A 23,060-nucleotide genomic window follows, 5' to 3' on the forward strand; every position below is an offset into this window, starting at 1 on the left:
GTTGTCCTTCAAGAATTAGCAAGACCTGCCCTGGCTGATGTGGCTTAGTTGGCTGGTGTTATCGCATGCACCAAAAGGTCTCGGGTTCCATTCCTGGTCGGGGCACATACCCAGGTGGTAGGTTTGATCCCATCAGGGTGTGCACAGGAAGGCAGCTGATTAATGCTTCTCTCTCACGTGAATTTTTTTTTTTCTCTCTGTCCCTTCCCCTCTCTCTAAAATCAGTAAAACATATATATCATCTGGTGAGGATTAAGAAAGAAAAAAAGAATGTAGCAAAACCTAAAACTGCTACTTGAAGCTAAAGACCTTTTTAATTATTATAAAGCCAGTAAAACTGACATTTTTCTATGACTTAAGCACCTGAAATATATTGTGACCAATTTATATTCTCTGAGCTAGAATTAGGATCCTCAGGATTTGTATATGTGTATAAATACTGCAAATTAGGCTAATAAAAACTTAAAAAAATACAAACAATCTTTTACTACAAAGATCCAAAATCTACTATGGGTCTGTACTAAGAGAAAGATGAACAGGAGGCCAGCAAACATTGTCTGCATTTTCTACTGTGGGGACACAGGGCTCAGCGGAGCCAGGTGGTATTCAGCTGGGTCTGGTTCTTGATGCTGGTATCCATTTTTAGCACTTCTCGAATGGCCATGGTAGCATAGGTAGAAGGAGGAAGAGAAAAATCCATCTTCAGAGCTCTGTATTTGCCTTCTGCCAGGCAAGAAAGAAGAGAACAGTCAGAAAAACAAGGCAGCTGCAGACTACTGGGGCAAGTCATGTAATCTCTACACAAATAAAAGAATTGTGCTCCTTTCCCCAGGCTTCTTCTTCCCAGGGGGCCTCGGAGAATGAGCCGTGGAAGTAAGAGATCTGTGAGTGGCCAATCCACTTGACTACATTAATTCTACCCAGAACCGTCATAGAAAGGGCAGACAACAGAACAGCACAGGAGAGAAATACATGTACAAGAAAATAAAATAAAATTAGAGCACAGGGCGAAGAAAAACAAAGAAAGAATTTGACAATGACAATGTAAATTTAATGTTTTAGACTTTCTCCCTGGGTTTTGCTCACCTCTGCTAACTCTATGGGGGTGGAAAGGAAATATTCAATCAACTAAAATCAAAACCTTCTATAACTATCATTCATTTTCAGTGGGATTTACTGTCTTAATCACTGATCTCCAGCTATAATCATGTAACTGAGATGGCAAAACACAAAACAGAAATTACAGAGTGGGTGGGAAGTGGTGGTGATTATAAGTTTATTTTGTAATGTTTTTGTATGAGAAACATTTCAAAGTTGACATAGACCTGATGGCTAAGTAAACTTACCAGAAGCAAAAACTGGTGGTGGTTTCCCTTCTAGGTTGTCCACATCCGTGTTGAAGAGTGGAATTTTAGGATCATCATATGCAACAACTTCCCTTTAAAACATATAAATAAAAAAAGTATAAATGTGAACTTCCATAAAAGGTACCAAGTTGCTCATTTCCACAAGCAAGGAAAACATATAGGTCTATCTATTGTAGACAATAGTGGAACCATTTAATAAAACAGGGCCAGACTTTATATATAAATATTGCCTTTATATTGTTATATATCAAGGTGACAGATGATGTCAGCCTATGTAAAAGACAGAAAATGTTTCCCTAGGATGAAAATTCTTTTATAGGGAAAAAGTTCATTCTCTGCATATTTGTTCAATAATTTATTGTCAATAAAATATAAATTAAGCCACTTTCACTATGTTTGCATTCATTTATTTCTTGATGATTTGAAAAATACCAAAAGTAGCAGTAATAATATTAGTAATGACAACTAACACGTATATGCCAGTGAGCACTGAAAAATATATATGTGGTGCGAAAACTTAAAATCTCACATAGCGCCTGGCCAGTGTGGCTCATTGGTTAAGCGCCAACCCATGCACCAGGAGGTTGCCAGTTTGATTCCTAGTCAGGGCACATGTACAAATTGTGGGCCCAACCCCCAGTGTGGGGCATGTAGGAGGCGGCCAATTGATGTTCTCTCTCATCGATGTTTCTATCTATCTCTCCCTCTCCCTTCTTCTCTAAAATCAATAAAGAAAAAATATTTTTAAGAAATCTCACATAGCAATTCAGTTCTATTTCATTCTGGACTATTACTTACCAGCTGACATTCTGAGGACGAATAATGATCTTTCTGTAGGCCCCTGACAAGGAATAATCTCGAATTTTGTGTCTCATGTTGTCAATATCAAGATTGTCTGCTGTGAGCATTTCCCTGTAGGCGTCACTAACTAACATAAAATACAAAAAGTTAGTTGGAATGTACCATGTCAGCAAGCTACCTTGAACTAGACTACAAATAGAGAAACATGTAAATTCGGTTGGATTGCCCTATCACAATGTTACGATAATTTACAATCCAGACTATTCTGTGGAATCAGGCATCTCCAGCTTAGGTTTAGCCAATTTATAAGTTATCTTTGCAAGCAGCCACAGTATCTGGGGTGTAAGGTTCCCAAGCTAGTTATAAAAGGCCATTTCATCAGAAGTTACTAACTTACAATTTATACATGCTCAGAGATGAAAGACCATATAAAAAAGCCTCAAACTCTTCTGGCAGAAGGTAGTTATAAAAAATGTATAAAAATAAGAGAACTTGGAAAACCACCTGGCTCACCCAGGCACCTGATGTAGAATCTTTCTCCTAATACCCGAGAGACATACAGTAGTCCTCCAGCCTGTGCTTACACATTGCCTTTTACAGGGAACTACTTCTTTGTTAGGTATGCAATTATTAGAAAGTCTTCCTGTTCCAAGCTGGAATCTGTCTTCTTGTAACTTCTTCTGACTGCTTTGAAATGAAACAAGCAGATTAACTGCCCACTTCCACACGTATTTGGGAGTATTGGACCTTTAAGCCATATCTTCTCCAGACAAAACATTGGTTCCCTTAACTGTCCCTCTTTTAACATTTCTGCATTCCCTGCCAAATCCTCTTATCTGTTTTGGAGTTATGGGCATAAGTTCAACAGGAACTCCAGATACTTTTTAAAAATTGAACTTATTGGGGTGACAGTGGTTCACAAAATCATATAGGTTTCAAGTGTACAACTCAATAAAACACCATCTGCCCACTGCACTGTGTGCTCATCACCCCAAGCAGTCTCCTTCCATCACCACTGACGCCCCCTCTGCTCACCTCTCCACACCCCCACCCTTTTACCCACTGGTTATCACCACACTGTTGTCTGTGTCTGTGTGTTAAACATATGTTGCTGGTTTTTTTTGCTTAATTCCTTCACCTTTTTTCATCCAGTTCCCCAACTCCAGATACTTTTTATGTAGACAACTATCAAACTGAGACTTTTCTTTTTTCCTTTCTTTCTTTTTTTTTAAATTCTCGCCCGAGGACATTTTTCCATTTTTTTTTGTTCAGAGAGAGTGGGAGGGAGAGAGAGGAAGAGAGAGAGAGAGAAACATCGACGTGAAAGGGACACATCGAGGGGCTGCCACCCTCACAACCAACCTAGGCCAGGGACAAACTGCAACCGAGGCACGTGCCCTTAGCAGGAACCGAACCCGGGTCCCTCCAGAACGCAGGTTGACACTCTAACCACTGAGCCAAACCGGCCAGGGCGAGACTTTTCTATCTATGCATTTGATCTTTGAGCACAAACCTGAGAACTCACAATTAATCCTATTAAATAACTCTGCAGTTCTTTTTAAATACTTATTTTTCATATAATTAATATAAACTATTTTGGGTTACACTATTTGCAAATATGATAAGCAGAATTCCTTATTCAAGTTAATTCATAAAAAGTGTTAGGATCAAGGAAAGACTCCCTCAGGATACTCTTAGTCAGGACAACCTCTAAATCAAGCATTGCTGGGCACCAACTGCAGTTAGGCATCAGCAGTGCAAGGAAGGCAGGCAAGGTAGAAATTCACCAGGGGGAAAGCCCTGGGTGCCTAGCAACAGACAACTGTAGGGTGGGATCTCGCCCTCAGGGTGACTGTTCCTCCCCTAGCATCTGCTGTTTAGATCCCCTGAGCTCTCCTCTCACTAGTCATGTGGTAGATCCCCTTAGGAGGAACAAGGAGGCTGGAGAAGAGCCTCATAGGACTCCCATACAAGCCCTTGCATGACCTCTCCCTTAAGACTTAAGTCCTAAAGATAGTGAGGTTCTGGCCCACATCAAATAATCTTATGAGCCCAGTCTGTGTGGCTCAGTGGACTGAGCGTCATCCCATGCACCAAGTGGTCGCTGGTTCCATTCCCGGGCAAGGCACATGCCCAGGTTGCAGGCCTGATCCCCAGCGGGTGGTGTACAGGAGGCAGCTGATTGATGTTTCTCTCCCACCCTCTCCCTTCCCCTCTCTCTAAAATCAATAAAAGCATATTTTAAATAAATAATCTTATGAACAAAACCTAGAGTCTGCTGACCACAGAGACAAGTTTTGGTCAAACTCGAGATAACATCTAGGCCTCAGTTGTGTTTCAGCTCCAGGCCCAGAAAAGCAGCAAGACCATGACTGACATCAGACCAGTTGTGATGACTAATGACCCCCTGCCCTGGTGCAGCCAATCGGGAGATACCTCAACCCTGAAAGGACACACCTGGAAAGCTGATGAATATTCTATTTAGATCCTCCTCTTGGACTTCCCCTATGATCCCCACCTTTAGAGAGCAGATTAATATCTTTAGGATACAGAATCCAGCCTGAGCCTTTCCCCACCCCCATCTTCCCCAGGGCAGCTTCCTCTCCCTGGAGCACACCAGTGCCTCCCTCCTCAACCCCATTTGCTTCCTCTGCCTTTCTTTTTCCTAAGTTCCGAGGGCCCTTCTTTTGCCTCTGTAACTTGTTTCTTGAGCCCATGCAGCACAGTGGCTCACTTCTTTTACCTCTGTGACTTTCTAAATAAACTTTTGTTTGTATCTGAGTCTTGAATGTGAATTCTTTCTTAGCCAGAACTAAAGTACCAAGGTTGCTGAATGGAGGCCCAGTCACCAGTAACATTCTGGTGCCATTTCACCACTAACACAGTGTACATGTTATGAATACACAGGTCTAGACTACCACCCTTCCAGTCTGTGAGCCCATGTCTTGGCCACAAGGTTCTCATGAATGGCTCTGTTAGAGGATGTGTTGAATTTATGTTTTAGGTGGTACTTGTCCAAGTTTCTGATCCTGAGAGGTACAAAAAAGAGAAAAGAATGTTTTTTCTTTCTTGGAAAGAGGGTAAGTGTGGCTCTGAGCAACTTACTGCCTTCCTTTGTGCTAGTTCCTGGCAGTGGTCTCAGTTCCTCACTGTGCCACCAACTCCAGACGGGCAGACCACTCCCCTCTCACACCTCTCAGGCATTCTCCCCCTTCTCGCCTCCTTTCCCTCGGGGAGTCGATCTCACATAAGCATTGGCAGCACAGCAACTCCACTAAGTTATCAACGTGTAAGTGGCAGATTACCATTTACCTGTTTTACAAGTGTCTGTATTATCAAAGAAGGGTATTAGTCCTAAACATTTCATCATTAGTGAAATTTCAAGGAACATTAAACACTGATAACTAAAATAATTCTGGCCTCTTGAGAAAAGTTGTTTTATAGGAAAACACCCCCCACAGCTCAGGCTTGGCTAGGAGTAAACTTCCAGGGTCAGTTCAGCCAAGCTGGTCCCATGCTCAGAGCTGAATTTCTTTTTAAAAATTTCTGAATCCTTAAACAATAAAAGTTCCAATCTCTACCCACTCCACATCCCACCAATGGCATCCATGAAGGTAACAAAGTGATTCTTAGCAGGCTCTGGGGAATGGGAAATAATTCTAACTTTTCACTTTATAAACTTCTGTTCCTGTTGACTTTAAAAACACAATGAGCAGATAGTACTTAGATGGTTAAAACAAAAAGGTTAAAAATGTAAATTTCAAGTAGAATTATACATTCACTTCTCAAGGACTCTTTCCAAATCCTTTCCATCCTTAGTAAGAACTAGTGAATTTCAGAAATTTAAATAATAATGCCAGTAACAATACTAATAACAACAATACCAATACCACCACCACCACCACCACCACCACCACCACCACCATCACCTTGTTTCTTAATTTAAATCATCCACTTGAATGTATGCCTTCTGGGAGACTTCTACAAGTAAATATAGTTTATATATGTTTAAAATCTAGACATTTTTCAAATGTGATGGATAACAAAGTTCTAAAATTATATTTAAAATATTGATATTTTTTTTCTCTTTCTCTACTCTTGGCCGAGATGACTTTGTTTCAACTATTTCCCTATACAGGAAACTTACTTTTATGCTTTGGGTAGATAACATCAAAACCAGGCAAGGGCATTACCACATCATGGATGGAGTAATTATTAATATCTTCTTCCTCAATATAGGTGGCTGTGGCTACAAATTCACAAATGAATAAATTAAGAAAAATTAAGAAAATAGGCAATATGTTCATTAGATCAATCTTCTAAAATTATACACACCCAAGCAGTCAGAAGCACAAGGTGGTGCAGTTCTGTGGCCTACAAAGCTTAAATAAATTAAGTTGGAATATATATCTTTTTCTTTTCTATTCTACCCAATAAATAAAAATCACAGACTTAGAATAAATACAAAGTGAAAACTTTTATTTCTCAGCTGCACTTTTATATTTTGGGAATGCTTGATTCTAACAATCAGCTCCTTTTCCTTATTAAATGACACTACAAAATACTATTTGGAAAGCTATCACAAATTAATACATTTTTCTAAAAGAACAAAAAATTTAAAAAATCAGCCTGTAGTTAGAGGATAAAATACAGTGGCTTAAAGGACATTAAAATACACGGATATGATCAATATCGGAGAGGAAAATGTATTTAAAAAAAATTTTTTTTTTTTTTTTTATCCTCACTCCAGGATATTTTTCCATTTTTTGTACAGATAGAGTGGGAGGGAGAGAGAGGAAGGGAGAGAGAGTGAGAAACATCGACATGAAAGGACACATCGAGTGGCTGCCACCCGCACGACCAACCAGGGCCGGGGACAAACTGCAACTGAAGTACGTGCCCTTAGCGGGAACCGAACCCAGGTCTCTCCGGACCGCAGTCCGATGCTCTAACCGCTGAGCCAAACTGGCCAGGGCTTTTAAAAAATTTTTAAAGAAGATTCACATTTTATTTATGTTGAAGCAAACTATACAAAACTGACTTTCTTCACCAAAAATAACAGCAATGTTTTCTGTATTATTCCTAGATATCCACAAAACACTTTTGTAGGTTTTCTACGTTTTGCACACAAATCAAGACAAGGCAGTAGATAGTCATAGAAAAAGATAGAATAAAACACACATATCAGTTGTCAGTATCCATGGTCTCTGATCCTGCCTGACAATGAAAGAGAAGTGTTTGACATATACCTGCTAAAAAGCTTATGAAGATATAGGCTCAATAAAGGACTGCAAACAGCAATAACCAGATATGAGACAACAATGGCAGGTTCTTTTATTCAATCTGAGACAGGATGGTAAGGCAGGACAAATGGACGAGGGAAACTGAGACAGATAGCTACACAAACTGACAAAGCAATTTATAGCAGACACAGAAGGTCACCTCCCTAAAATAACATCTAGGCCTTAGTTGTATTTCAGGTCCAGACCCAGAAAAGCAACAAAAACAGGTGGGTGATATAATGACCCCCTGCCCTGACGATGACCAATCAGTGAGGACCATGACCCTGAAGGAGCACACCTAGAAAACTGATGAATATTCTGTTGAAATCCTCCAGAGACCTCTCCTAAGATTCCCACCTTCAAGACAGAAATACAAGCCTCAAGACAAAGAACCCAGTTTGTGCTCTCTTTCCCAGGAGTGTGCCTGTGCCTTCCCCCCACCCTTATTCCCCCACAAGCATGCATCTCTTAAACTCTAAGGGACCCCAGAAGGCTTGCAAACAGGGCAGCAATGGGCAGCAGGAGTTCATCCCAGACAAACCCCTAAACTTGTCCCCAAGGCCCTCTTTTCTCTTGACTTCTTAGTGAGCCAAAGCAGACCAGCCTGGCCCATTTCCCCAATCCTTTCTTTTTTCATTGTCCCCAGCTTTAATAAACATCCTCTAAAATTCACCTGAACTTGTGTTGTAAAACTTCCTGCATGAAGTCAAGAGCCCACATACTGCCAGCTGACCCCAGGCAGACCCACCAAGGGCAAGTTCCCTTTCTGGTAACATTCTCTGGCAACCCAGATGGGACCCCGAATGAAAATCCTGAAGCGTGCCTGTGTTCTCCCCTGCCCCTCTTCTCCCTTACCCCCCAGGCACATTATCCTTGCCCCATGGTACTGTGACTCAGATTACTTCATTACTGGTAAGCCCGTCATCCTAGCCACCTTGGCTTGAAGGACCTGACTGTTTTTTTTGTGTGTGTGTTTTTCCCCCCTCCTTGCATCCTTTCCTCTGGCCAAGGGGTTTTCCTCTCCCTCTGCAGATTGCTGTACTCTGTGGGCATGGAAGAAGCACTTACGAAACATTAGGGCACTTGCTGCTTTTCAAGACTCCTGTGACCAGGATAAATCGGTCATAGACCAGGGAAGTTTGTACAAGACACCTTGCCAACTGCAAAACAACATCCATGCACCCAGGAGCAGTTAAAGTTACACAAGCCCCTTACATGTGGCTCTTCTCTGTCAGGTTACTAGTTCTTCTTGCTGGAAGGACATTCTTTTCTTCCCCTTTTGAATTCCCTTATGTCTAGAGTTGAATTCAGGCTGACTTTCTTTGATGTGTTTTTTTTTTTTAATCCTCACCCGAGGATATTTTTCCATTTTTTGTACAGACAGAGTGGGAGAGAGAGAGAGGAAGGGAGAGAGAGAGAGAAACATCGATGTGAAGGGACACATCGAGTGGCTGCCACCCGCACGACCAACCAGGGCCGGGGACAAACTGCAACCGAAGTACGTGCCCTTAGCGGACCGAACCCGGGTCTCTCTGGACCGCAGGCCGACGCTCTAACCGCTGAGCCAAACTGGCCAGGGCTCTTTGATGTGTTTTTTTTAAAAAATCCTTCAGGTACAGCTGAAGGTTAAGGTGGTGAAAAAGCCAGGCTAAGGCAGGACAGGAGGAGAAACATGGATGGCTGGTTCTTAACTTGGCTTTTCAATTGAGGTTACTTTCTGGGGGTCTGAAAAAAAGTCTTTTGCTGAATGAATGTGAGTCTAGGCTTGTTTGGCCTCAAGGATGAGGGGCTGCTTACTCCCTCTGGCTCAAATCTCGGGCATTCTTCAGTGATTGAGAATCTTTGTGGAGGGTGGAGGGAAGGCCAAAACACATGGGAGCACTTCAGACAACTTGGAACTCAGCATACAGTCAGTGACACAGTATAACTGAAGGTTTATTCGAACTTTGCAGATCTCAAAATAAAACTAAAATCAACATGGGAAATTATGCCCCCAAGGCCAGAAGCCCCTAGCCCCTATTAACACTCCTAACTTACAGAAATAAAAAGATTTAACTAGAAGTAATATCACTTAAGATGGCTAAAATATAACTTGTGATCCCTAAATCAATTTTTATATGCAAATTAGAAAAAGTGCTTTAAAATTAAAACTGACTGAGTAGGAAACTTATCTTAATTGCAAATTAGAAGTTCTAGGAGGAGCGCAGGTCAATTACCTAAAAAACTAGAAAGGCTGGTTTCAGGCAAAGAGAAATAGCAACTGTATACAGTTCTTCTCTGAGATACTAAAGGGTTGCAAAGGAATATTGTTTACTGTTAAAGACTATTGTGCTGGCTATTCTGACCTACTCCAATTAATATACCTATTGGTTTCTGGGAGCAAGGCAACAGGATTGCTAAATGAGGTCTGCTACAAAACTATAGAGGAGTGTGTTTCTATTATAGAAAGCAGGTCACCTTTAAAAAATTTGTAAAAAAAACAAAATTGGACTTAGAAGGAAAAAATAAGTCAAAAGCAAGCATAGGATTACTCCCAGTGTTTTTCACCTCCTCACTAACAGTCTGGGAGAAGTTGGAATTATCATAAAAAGATAAGCCACTAAGGCCCCTATAGATAATGGGGCTACTTTATTTGTTCTTAACCACACCCAACTAAATTGTCTCCTCTCTGGGAGTAAAGCTTCTGTACAAATGGTAAGTCAGAACCTGTCCTCAAGGCTCCCTTCTCTCTGACATTTTAGTGAGCCAAAGCAAACCAGCCTATGCTCATTTTCCCAGCCCTTTCTTCTTTCACTATCCCCAGCTTTAATAAATGTTCTCTAAAACTTACCTGGACTTGTGTTGTGAACTTTTCCTGTATGAAGTCAGGAACCCATACACTAGCAGCTGGCCCTAGGCAGACCCTCCAAGTAACAAATCTTTAACTGTAATTTGTTCCTTCAAGACCATTGAATAAAGACAAAAATCTACACTGAAATCCTTGTTTGGCAAGCTCATATTTCTTTCACTGTCTGGTAATTCCCTTAACTTTCCATTACAGATTTTTAATAGCACACTTAAATTTCCTGCTATTCAAATGTTAATTGTGAATTTCATTGTAAGATTTTATAAAATGTATTCCTTCCTCTCACACCTCCTCAATACCTGACAACTGGATCCACAACAATAATAAATGTGTCTAAACATTTGACTTAACTAGTCCTAGTCGGGTGGTCTAGTTGGTTCGAGCGTCATCCCGTACCCCGTTGTGGGCTCAATTCCCGGTCAGGGCACACACCTAGGTTGACAGTTTGATTCCCAGATGGAGTGTGTACAGGAGGCAACCGATTGATGCTTCTCTCTCATAGTGATATTTCTCTTTCTCTCTAAAATCAATAAAAACATATCCTCGGGTGAGGATAAAATAAAATAAAGTGAAATGAAAGAAATAAGATGACTTAACTAAAACAATTTCAACGTGCCATTAGCAGCGATCACACAGGAGTGTAACATGGCACTTTCAATGCTACCTTCTGGAATAACAGTTCTCCAAAGCATGCAAGTTCAAACAGGGGCCATTTAAACAGGCAGATTATCAATGGCTAATATACTCAAAAAATTCAATGACTGACTGGCCTACATACACCTTATAGCTTTTCTGTAAGATGTTTTCAAATTTCTTACAAAAATTTTCAATATCAAATATCAGAGAAAGCCTATTTTAAAAGTCTTTCAGGTATTTTCAAATTATCTGTAGGACACTCTGACTTAGTTGTATAGAGTTTGATATATGTGCTCACCATTACATCCAAATCATGTTTTATATCAAAATTTATGTTAAGCAAAGCTAAGTTAACTTGACATTTGGTTTGTCAAAGTGTTCCTCAGGTATGCTCTGAGACAATTTTGCCCATTTTTCAAGGTGTTCATTTTCAACCTTCATCACAGGAGGAATACATTACAACTTTAGCAATGCAACATTAGGAAAAAACTTGATGTCTGGCAGGTGGAGGCCTTCAAAATGGTGGATGGAAGCTCTATATATTTCCCTCTGTATTTCCACTCAATTCTCTAACAATGCAGCTCAGCTGAGAACGTGTCAGGATTGGGTAGGTTGCTTCTGTGCATGGCAGCATGGTGCTCCTCCGATGTACTGAATTTGAGCTGTCCTCTGACAGAGGGTATCAGAGATCAGCACTGAAGAGCTCTGAGGTGTTGTTCTGAGAACATATCTTTCAGTTCCTGAATGATGTATTCTGCTGTTGGAACACTTAGAACTCCTTTGTAGAGACTCTCAGAGGTCAGCTGAGATTCAAGGTTCCCTTGCTGAGCTCTGCGGAATTTCCTAGGGAGCTTCATCTGAATATCAAGTTTGGTTGCCAAATCGGTGGTTTCCTCAAACCAAATTCACGGTAAACTTCAATATTTTCCATCATTTCATTTAGTGAATGCAGCACTGAAGTTAAGCTACTGGCTGTAAAGAAGACATCAGAAGTTTGCCCCTGGAGAATTTCCTAAAGCCTCTTATAAAAGGTAGAACATTTTTAAGAATGACAATGGTAACAGTAAAATCAAAATCAGTTACTGCACTACAGAGTACAAATGCTTGGCCTGCTATACAGTTATTCTATCTGATATTCGTGTCACTATTTCTACCATCTAAAACAAGCGCATATAGGAGATCCACTAAAATTTCAAAAGCATCACGCTTGCCTGTCCACTGAGAACAGCAAATTTTCTTCAGTTCTTTACCCTTTTCTTCATTGTTCTGAAAGAGGACAGAAATTACATTGTCAAGCTCTAAAAGCAGTTGCGGTGATCGATGGAGAAAAGAACAAATTTCCTTAATTGTTCCTAATGCAACAGATACTCCCATGACACCGGCTCTGCCAACTGCATATTTAAGGCACAGAAGAGTAGAGTGAAAACAGTTTGGAGATATATCTCTAAAAATCTAGAAGCAACAACCTTCATTTTGGAAGAAAATCCATTGGACACAATGTAAGCCTGGCCAAGTCAATACTCCAAGTTTAATTCCCACTTCTCAGTTATTGTAGCGTGAAATTTCAGTCAAAATTTCGGCATCAGCTGTGTAAGGCAGGAAGCCCAGAAATTCCTCCCTCAGGTTATGAGATTTGTCAACAAACCTCGCCAACATGGACCAGTGTTCTTCCCCTGCTATGTCCACTGTGTCCTTGGTGATCATAAAAAAGAGTGGGCCTAGCTTCCCTGCGGGTTTCTTCCCAAACACAGCTCTCCCAGGTCTGCTGTGTTTTTTAACAGAACGATGTATTGACGGCTGTCTCAAAGGCTTTCTCAGAACCTCTTCACCAGAATGTGTCCGGCACTCCAGTAGAGCTTGAAAGTTACCAGAAGTAAACAGACCTGCTGGGATTTCATCAGCTTCATGTCCATCTGGAGGTATGTTTTGTTTTCCCATAAGAATGAAAATTTCCAATAAAAATGTTAAGTATTCTTTGTTTCCCTCCTCATCAAAGGTTGAAGGTAAAAATGTCTTCTTCTTGTGCTTCATCCCCTTCTTCCACACTGGAATTCTGAGCATTGCTGTTAATTCTTTATGTTTTTGTTCCTGTTCTTTGTCAACAATTCTATTTTGTTTTTTTTTATCCTCACCAGAGGACATTTTTGCATTTATCTTCAGATAGAGCAGAAGGGAGGAAGGGAGGAAGAGAGAGAGAGAGAAACATCGATGTGAGAGAGACACATCGAGTGGCTGCCACCCACATGACCCCAACCAGGGCTGGGGACAAACTGCAACCGAGGTACATGCCCTTAGCGGGAACTGAACCTGGGCCTCTCTAATCTGTGGGCCAACGCTCTAACCGCTGAGCCAAACTGGCCAGGGTTGTCAACAATTCTTTTGTTCGTTTTCTATGTCTACTATATGGATTGTTCAAATGACTGATAAGATAAAATATTGTTGGTATTGCGTTATTTTGAAGAACTGTCCTATAAGGACTAGTTCTACGGATCATTGAGGTCTCAAAGTGTTTGACACATAATCAGTGTTTATTGTAGTTGATCAGGTGTTTTATATCCTAAGTCTGCTCTCCTACAATTTTCCACCTACTTCTGGCATCTGGCAGGATCCCACAGGACCCTAAAGGAAGGCCAGGTCCACTTGGTGTTCTTCCGCGCGTGCAGTTGGGGGGCACCACATAAGTTTGGCATTCGCGCCCACCCTCGGGCCAGCCCAGTGCTCCCTTCCCCATCTCCTTGGGGGAAAAATATTAAATCAAGAAAAAAGTAACTCAGTGGAATCACCAGGCACACCTTCAGTGAGCAGGCTGTCTTCAGATAGTAGAGGACAGCCAGGTATGCCAAAACATCATGCACTTTGGAAACAGACTTGATACTGAATCCCGGTCTTTTCGTTTTTTAACCACCTGTGGAACCCTGGGCAAGTGACTGAACCTCATCTGAAGAATGGAGAGAATACTTGGCAGTAATACTGGGAGCTTTAAACTAGAAGACATAGGTGAAGGGCTTCGTACAAGGACTGTGCACAGCACAGCTCAACAGCAGATGGGACTGTCTGGGTGTCTGAGGAATATTGTGGGCACAGAAAGTGCACAAAATGTCCATTAGACTATGGCCCACATGTAAAGTGAGCTCCAGTTTGCAGTTAAAAAGCTCCTAAACCTGGCTGACAACTCAGAGGCCGAAGCTATTCAAAAGTACAAAGAAGTATTTGCCAAACCCAGATTAAAGCTTGGAGAGGGATTTTAGGTAACATTTAGTCCAAATCTTATTTCAGCTGAGAAAATGGAGAGTCAGGCGCTTACTCAAATCAGAGGTATATTTTCCATTAAAGATACACATCTAAACTAATCAGTCTGAACTTACAATGTCCCTCCATTTCAAATGTATTAAACAAATCTGTCTTTACTAGTAGTTAGGCTGGATTTTAAGCTCCGGTATCACGTAACTGGACCCTACTTTGACTGAATAATGATAGGATTTGCATTTTTACCTCCTTTGAGAACCAGGTCCCCTGGAACAGGTTTCAGTCCGTACTCTTCTATTCTTTTGCTCACCATGTTATTCCACACATAGCTTTGATAGCTATGAATATACATTAAGCGGTTATTTCTAGGTATCTGGAGGGAAGGAAAAACATAGGCAAGAAAAAAAATGTTCTAAATATTAAAAGTACGGTACTTTCTAAGACATCTCACTTTAGTGGTGACCTTAGTGTAAGAAACTCATACCTTAAACCTCCAATATGCAGCAACCAACGTTAGTGCCCCTCATTCTAAAGGGTATTCACAATCGGCTGCAGCTGTGGCAGTGCCCACATGTAGCCACAGTGCAAACATTCACGCAGATAAAGCAAATGCTGCAAAATGTATGCTCTCAGTCAAAGTCAGAGACTTCAAACCCGAGGAATGTCCATGTTAATTATAGATCTAAGAGTACTTTCTCCCCCATAATTTCATGTAAGGAGAAAACCTAAATGATTGCACTAACAACTAATCTTAGAAAGAATCCTGCTTTTTGGGGTACATCCTGGGGAAGAGTAAATAAAACTGAAGTTGAAGAGTTAAACTCTAGTCTATTCTCGATTATAGCTATCCAGATACTAGTATAGTCTACAGAAGAATGGGTACCAATTTGTACCACCATGAAGAACCTAAACCAAAATGCAGTCAATTAAACCGCTGATTGCAACCCTCTTAACTGAGGCAGGTTATAGTTCTAATGCTGGAGAAAGGTCAAGAAATGAACTCAATGATGGATTCTGAGTTTCTCAAACAAGACAGTTAATTTAAATTAAATTTCCCTGTAGATAATATTTTCCACATTATTGCTTTTCGTATGCCTTCAATGTTAATTATTATACTGATACTGCTGGCATCTACTACCTGCTCCCATGTCCATTCAGGATCTGAGTAAGAACTACTCAGGTAGCCTGGCTGGTGTGGCTCACGGATTGAGCGTTGACCCATGCACCAAGAGGTTGCCGGTTTGATTCCTGGTCAGGACACGTGCCCAGGTTGTGGGCTTAACCCCCAGTGGGGGGTATGTAGGAGGCAGCCAACTGATGTTTTCTCCCATCGATAGTTCTCTCTCTCTCTCTCTTCCTCTGCCTCAGGGAAAGAAAAAAAGAAAAAGAACTACTCGGGTAATACACCTCTCAGAGATCACCAAAGGATTCTCATTTACCTTCTGCTCTTTCCAAATTTAGTAAAATATTTAAAGATGAAATTTTAAAACATTAAACCACCCTGAGTAATTGGCCTAACTTTACAAATTGCACTCACTATGCCAAATGCAGAGACTATATTCTTCATTCCATATTTTGAAAGTCCTCGAAGCAGCTGCCCTTCCACACACCTTTTGACAGGTAGTTTTCTGAGGGCAGAGGCTGGGTCTTTGGTCTTCGCCCATTCTTCCCTGCATTTAACCAAGTACCCCTTTTCGGCTGGAGGGGAGAAAACACTGTGATTATACAATTTATCCAATAGACAGATTTGCATAACTAAAAATGCTTCACAGAGAACACAAATCAGAAAATGCTGTATGTAAAAGCTTCTGCTAACCTGAGAATAACCATCAGAAAGTAAAAAGATGGGAAATCTAGAGAGTTTACAGAACTAGATGACTTTGTCAACATCCCAGGATTTAAAGCCAGTAACTATTCATTATCACAGCTGATTCAATATACCACAAAACATTGAGTTTCTTTCCTCCTCTTTTTCTACAGTATTGTCAAATATAATGGGTTACTTCCCTTAAAATTAGATAATTTTATTTTTTTTAATTCTTACTCAAAGATATTTTTCCATTTATCTTCATTCAGATAGAGTAGGAAGATAAGAGGGAGGGAGGAAGAGAGAAACATCAAAGTGAAAGTGACTGGTTGCCTCCCACACGACCCTGACCAGGGCTGGAGGTGAACCACAACCGAGGTACATGTCCTTGACCGGAATTGAACATGCGTCTCATTGGTCTGCAGGCTGACACTCTACCACTGAGCCAAACCAGCCAAAGTGATAATTTTATCTTTTTAATTTGCAAATGAATAATTATCCAAAGTGGGCATAATCATTTTGATAATATGTAATGTAGTACTTAAGTAATTTTTCATAAAGTATGACTTTAGAAATATTTTCTGAAAATTTTTAGTTAATTTTTCAAACTAAATATCTTCAACATGTTTTTGCCAAGGTTTTATATTCTATTACACTATGCTTTTAAAAATTAAGCACAAGCTGCCCGGCCAGTGTTGCTCAGTGGTTGAGCGTCGACCCAGGCACTAAGAGGTCACTGGTTCGATTTCCTGGTCAGGACACGTGCACAGGTTGTGGGCCCAATCCCCAGTGGAGGGCATGCAGGAGGCAGCCAGTCGATGTTCTCTCTCATTGATGTTTCTATCTCCCTCTCCCTTCTTCTCTCTCAAAAAAATCAGTAAAGAAAAAAAATTAACCACAAGTAAAATATGTTTGAATTCTTATGTGTTCAGAAATTTAGTAGTGTATGGAGAAAAGGAAATAAATGTATTCACTTATGAATTAACAAATTAGATGAGCTAAAGAGCTAAAAACAGCATATAAGTTATAAATCTCAAATATAGACATAAATTTTATGAAAAATAAGGAAACTATACTTTTTATTTTACTGAAAAAATTTTTTTAAATTCTGAAATAACTACCCCAATTTTCACACATACTTTTATTCATAGCAATTCCATGAATATTTAGCCATATATTCTATTTTTCCCATTACATGAATTTTATTCTCACCTCCAGAACGGGGTTTCAATATTAAATCCATGACTTCAGCCCAGGAATTTTGTAGTATAGCTCTAAAATTGAAGCATTTAATTTGGTTAATTTTGCATTAAGATGAATTTTATATGTTCAAATCTGTAGAGTCAACAAATCACATTAACTTTCCTTATTTTGTTAAACTTAAAAGTACACTGAAAAACTAATATGGTATAGATTTCAAATGTAAATGCCAAAGAACTTAAAAACCAGAGAGAAGATCCTGTTCTATCCAGATTGAGCACCACCCTTTATAGTGAAGTCCAGCTCCTCAAGCCACATAGCTGATGCTGTTTTATCAGAACAAAGGCCCAGTTTGTTCCATGAGTAACACATAATAAATTTGGGCCAGGAGATTTTTAGTTATCAAAAAACAAACAAACAAAATAACAAAAAAACAAACAAACCAAAAACAAGCAAACAAAAACAGAAAGAAGAAAAAAACAATGTTTACTCACAACATTTAATATCATTTCAGTTTTAAAATTCTACAAATTTTATTTAAAAATATAAATACTACGTAGTCATGCTTTAAGTTGCTATACATGTGTTATATGTATAAATAAAAGTTGTATCTTTAGGTACCCAAACTTATTTGAAATGTCTCAAAAAATATGTCCCCCCTTTTTCTTTTAAATCCTCAACTGAGGATATTTTTCCCACTGATTTTTATGGAAGGGAGGAAGGGAAGGGGGGGAGGAGAGGGGTAGAGAGAGAGAGAGACATTGATGTGAGAGAGACATCACTTGGTTGTCTCCTGCAATGCGCCCCAACCAGGGCCGGGGATCAAACCTGCAACACAGATTCATGCCCTTGATGGGGAATTGAACCTTTAGCTGCTCAGGTTGGTGCTCTAACCACTAAGCCACACTGGCCAGGGTGAAATTTTCTTCCTTTTTTAAAGCTGAATTTAATTCCACTTTTTATTCATTCATCTGTTAATGGACACCTGGTTATGTCTACCTTTCGGCTATTGTGAATAACTGTCTTATAAACAAGGGTTTATAAATATCTGCTGAGTTTTTGCGTTTACTACTTTTGGGTATATACTCAGAAATAAAATTGCTGAAATGATAATTCTATGTTTAATTTTTAAGGAATCCCCATATAATTTTCCACAATGGCTGTACCATTTACTTCTACCCACAAGGCACAGCAATTTCTCCACACCTTCACCAGTCACCCTAATAGGCATAAAGCAGTATTTCCTTACGGTTTTGATTTGCCTTTCCCTAATAATTAGTGATGCAGAGCATCTTTTCATGTGCTTATTAATCATTTTTACATCTTCTTTGAAAAAAGTTTTCTTCAAGTTTTTTGCCTTTTTAACCAGGTTGTTTGTGTGTTTTTTAGTTGAGTGAGATGTAGAAGTTCTTTATAAATTTTGGATATTAATCCTTTATCAGATATGATTATTTGCAATATTTTCTCCTATTCTGTGGGCTGCTTGTTCCTTCTGTTGAGTGTCCTTTGTATACAGATATTTTTATTTTATTATTTATTTTCCTCACAATAGTGATTTTATTCATTTACTTGCTTTATAAAACATTGCAGATGTCATAATTGTTAACTAACAATTTACAAAACTGTAGTTAACTGGTGCAGCTTGCTGAGCATGTTTTATAAAGGAAAAGAAATGCTAAAACCCTGTTTAAAGTTGCTCCACTGCAGCCCAGAAGAACAAAGGAGATTTGTTTCTCAGACACTTAAATCAGGCAAATAAAACAAGTAGTTTCCCTCCCCCACTCCATCAGTAGACAGTCTGCTCAGGAGATTCCACAATTTGTAATGAAATGACGGAGAGGTTTACCTTCTTCAGCTTAAAATTGGGAGGGTTGCACTGGCCAGTTTGGCTCAGCGGTTAGAGCGTAAGCCTGCGGCCCAGAGAGACCCGGGTTCGGTTCCCGCTAAGGGCACGTACCTCGGTTGCAGTTTATCCCCAGCCCTGGTAGGGTAGTGCGGGTGGCAGCCACTCGATGTGTCCCTTTCACATTGATGTTTCTTTCTCTCTCTCTCTCTCCCTCCCTCCCACTCTATCTAAACAAAAAATGAAAAAATGTCCTCAGGTGAAGATACAAAAATAAAAAATAAAATTGGGAGGGTTTTGGTCATTTAATTTTTAAGCATTAAGCTAGTACTTTTTAGTTGCTTTATCTTCACTCTGAGATAAGCAATCTTCTTCACGATGTATTTTAAATTTCCTCAAGCTCAATTTTAAGCCAAAGCAATTTTAATACTAAGTGCACACCACATGGCCTCATTGCAAACTGCTTTTCTTGGTAAGTTATGAAGATATGGAGGTATCGGTTAAGGCTGTATTACTGGTGCTGGTAAATAATACATACTTTTTTTTTGTCATGATGTAACCTTTCCAATTTCGTAACTGCTGCTATAGAATCAGATGGCAAAAATGACAACATTATTAGGTTTGCTTTTTTTTTTTAACCTCACCAGAGGACATTTTTGCATTTATCTTCAGATAGAGCGGGAGGGAGAGGGGGGAAGAGAAACATCTGATGTGAGAGAGACACATTGAGCGACTGCCACCCACACAACCCCAACCGGGGTGAGAACAAACTGCAACCGAGGTATGTGCCCTTAGCGGGAACCGAACCTGGGACTCTCTTGTCCACAAGCTGATGCACCTACCCACTGAGCAAAACCGGTCAGGGCTAGGTTTGCTTTTCAAAACTACGATTTAGTAGCAACTGAAATTCTCAATTTTAACCCCTTGGCAGCAAGATTCAAGTTCCTTCATTTGCACATTAGCACCTAAATGCCAAGGGATTAAATAGGCAGCAGCACACAAGATAATGCACTCCTGATTGTAGCATTTGGTAGAAAGGAACTTGTGCTACATGTTGTAGGGATTGTGGGCAACAGAAAGAAGACACCAGGAGAAAAGAAAATGTCACATGAAATCTTCAGTTGTGTACATATCCTCCATTAAAACCACCATAATCTTCCAGATAATCTTTCACTGTGGTCTTTAATCTCCCTCCAGGAACCACAATGTTCTTTTTTGGCTTGCTTTTCTTTTCTTGCTTCTGTTTTTCATTACAAAGCACAGTTAATAAATTGGTATACTTTCTCAAGTACTTAATTTCCAACAAAAATACACATCTTGAAGTTTTCAAAAAAACTGGCATAATATAGACTTTTCATATTGTTAATTTTTTTTTAGTAACTTTCCAAACTCTATGAAGTCATCTCTTGAAGAGAGAGATGTTCATAGCATCTATTCCATAAACTATTAGTAACAACAAAAGTTTGTTTTGCCAACTCAAGGTCTGATTCTTCCTGTAATTTCTTTAGCAGCAGTTTATCTGCTAATTTTTCTTCCCGTGTTAGGTTAGCAATTTAGGTTCTTCTAACTTCTTTTAAATTTCTTCTTACTTTTTCTTCTGTTGCTGTTCTTATCTTCTGTTCTTTTTTTTGTTTTCTGAAAATTTTAGTTCTGCTTCCTCTTGTTTCACCATCATCACCCCAGTTATCCTGACATCCTTGTCCTCGCCTTCTTAGCAGTTCCCACCAGCTGTCGCTGCCCCCCTCCCTGGGTCTTACACAGAGAAGGTATCTGTGTCCCAGAGTTCCCTGTGCTGCCATTTTGAGCCAGGCGTGAGTATGTGTCTATGCACAAATATTTTTCATTTGGATGAAGTCTGATTTTTTTTTTTTTTTTTTTTGCTTTTGGTGCTATATCATTGGCAAATCAAATGTTATGAAGTTTTCCCCTATTTTTTTTTTCTCTAAGTTTATAGTTGTAGCTCTTAAGTTTAGGTCTTGGATCCATTTTCAGTTAATTTTTGTATATGGTATAAGGTAAGGGTCCAACATTTTTTTTGTGCATGTGCATATTCAGTTTCCCCAAAATTATGTATTGAAAAGACTGTCCTTTCCCCACTGAAAGGTCTTGTCAACCTTGTTGAAAATCATCTGACCAAATGTGCAAGGGTTTATCACATCTTCTTTTATTGTAAACATCTTCACTGAGGTGTGATTCACATACCATGTAATTCACCCATTTAAGTGTACAATTCAGTGGCTTTAGTATACCCAGAATTATGCAATTCAAAGTTAGAACACCAAAAGAAACCCTATGCTCATCAGCAGTCACTCTCCATTACCCTGCCCCATACCTAGGCAACAACTAATCACTTTTCTGTCTTTATGGATTTGGCTATCCTGGATATTTCATATAAATGAATCATACAATATGCTGCCTCTTTTGTCTAGCTTCTGTCACTTACCATGTTTCCAAAGTACATCCATATTGTAGCATGTATTAGTACTTCATTTCCTTTTACTGTTGAATAATATTCCACTGTATGAATATACCACATTTTGTTTATCATTTGATGAACAATCTGGATTGGTTCCATTTTTTTTTTGGCTGCTATGAACATTAGTGTAAATTTTTGTGTGGACATGTATTCAATATTCTTGAGTATATATATCTAGGAATGCAATAGATGGGTCATATGGTAACTCTATATTTAACCTTTTGGGGAACAGCCAGACTGTTTCCCAAGATGGCTGTACCAACGGACATTTCCACCAGCAGTGCATGAAGGTTCCAATTTCCACACGTCCTTGTCAAGACTTGTTATTATCTATCTTTTTAATTTTAGCCATCGTAGTAGGTAAAAAGTGGGCTCTCATAGTGGTTTAGAATTGCTTTCCCCTAATAATCAGTGATTTCCTAATGATGTAGAACATCTTTTTGTATATTAATTGGCTATTAGTCTATGTCCTTTGGAGAAATGTCTATTCAGATCCTTTGCCTGCTTTTAGATTGGGTTAATTGTCTTTTTGTTGTTTGAGTTGTAAGAATTCTTTAAATATTTTGGCCCTGGCCAGCTTGGCTCAGCGGTTAGAGCGTCGGCCTGCAGTCCTGAGAGACCTGGGTTCGGTTCCTGCTAAGGGCGCGTACCTCGGTTGCAGTTTGTCCCTGGCCCTGGTTGGTCGTGTGGGTGGCAGCCACTCGATGTGTCCCTTTCACATCGATGTTTATCTCTCTCTCTCTCTCTCTCTCTCTCTCCCTCCCACTCTACCTGAACAAAGAATGGAAAAATGTCCTCGGGTGAGGATAAAAAAAAAAATTCTTTAAATATTTTGGATATGTCATTTTTTCATCTTTAAATTATAAACTGAGAGCTTGTTTTTACTTAGGGGGTCCTATGGTAGTAACAGTGGGCTGCTTTGAAACTAGAAAATATTCTTATGTTGTGGAAATTGTTGGTTTGAAATTCTGAAGGGATGTATGCTTAGGGTGTGCTATGCAATTTTTGTTTCTGGATAAATCTGATCTCATTTTCATTAACTATTTTACATTATCTCTGAAGTGCAGATTTACAGGGTACCATGGCTGTTCTGCCAAATTAGTTTTAATTCAGAGGTTCATGCAGCCTCACCTTAGATATTCTGTCCCACAATACAATCAGTGTCTTCACTATCTTTATCAATACTACCCTGACCATTAGCAAAATTGAAAACATTATCTTTTATTATCTAATTATTGTGATTATTAGTTACTATAAGTTTTCTTCTTTGGCAACATTTTTTTTTCTCTCATTAGTATGCTTTATTTTAAAATATTACTTTCCATTTATTGAGCACTTAGTATATTCCAGACATAGGAACAGTTGCTGCATAGACATCATCTCACTTCATTTTACCTCCCAACCCCACTGTGAGGTAAAATTTCCATTTACAGATAAAAAAACCTGAGGCGCAGGACTGAAGTCTGACCACTGCCTGTGCTTTAACCTCCACAACACTGCCTCAAAGACACAGAGGAAATACTACATGATAGACTTTTACCATTTTGTGCTTTTAAA

General features: G+C 39.5%; 1 protein-coding gene and 1 pseudogene across 3 annotated transcripts in view; both read right to left on the bottom strand.

Moving 5' to 3' along the window:
• Window positions 1-498: 498 nt before the first annotated feature.
• Window positions 499-23,060, bottom strand: part of PUS7 (pseudouridine synthase 7) — a 70,567-nt gene continuing 48,005 nt past the window's right edge. Inside the window, exons 9-15 of one of the 3 annotated variants that reach the window (XM_036247488.1) lie at window positions 17,197-17,258; window positions 15,715-15,875; window positions 14,424-14,550; window positions 6,316-6,417; window positions 2,166-2,295; window positions 1,347-1,438; window positions 499-723 (exon numbers count right to left, since the gene is read on the bottom strand). In XM_036247488.1, the coding sequence (XP_036103381.1) occupies window positions 587-723; window positions 1,347-1,438; window positions 2,166-2,295; window positions 6,316-6,417; window positions 14,424-14,550; window positions 15,715-15,875; window positions 17,197-17,258 (811 nt within the window). In that variant the 3' untranslated portion in view covers window positions 499-586. Of the gene's footprint in view, window positions 724-1,346; window positions 1,439-2,165; window positions 2,296-4,630; window positions 4,687-6,315; window positions 6,418-14,423; window positions 14,551-15,714; window positions 15,876-17,196; window positions 17,259-23,060 lie in introns of those variants that run through there. The other 2 variants (XM_036247489.1, XM_036247490.1) reach the window with 2 other exon arrangements.
• LOC118620291 lies at window positions 20,145-21,492 on the bottom strand (annotated as a pseudogene).

Source organism: Molossus molossus, unplaced genomic scaffold (genome assembly GCF_014108415.1).
Source record: "Molossus molossus isolate mMolMol1 unplaced genomic scaffold, mMolMol1.p scaffold_m16_p_7, whole genome shotgun sequence".
Lineage (NCBI taxonomy): Eukaryota > Metazoa > Chordata > Mammalia > Chiroptera > Molossidae > Molossus > Molossus molossus.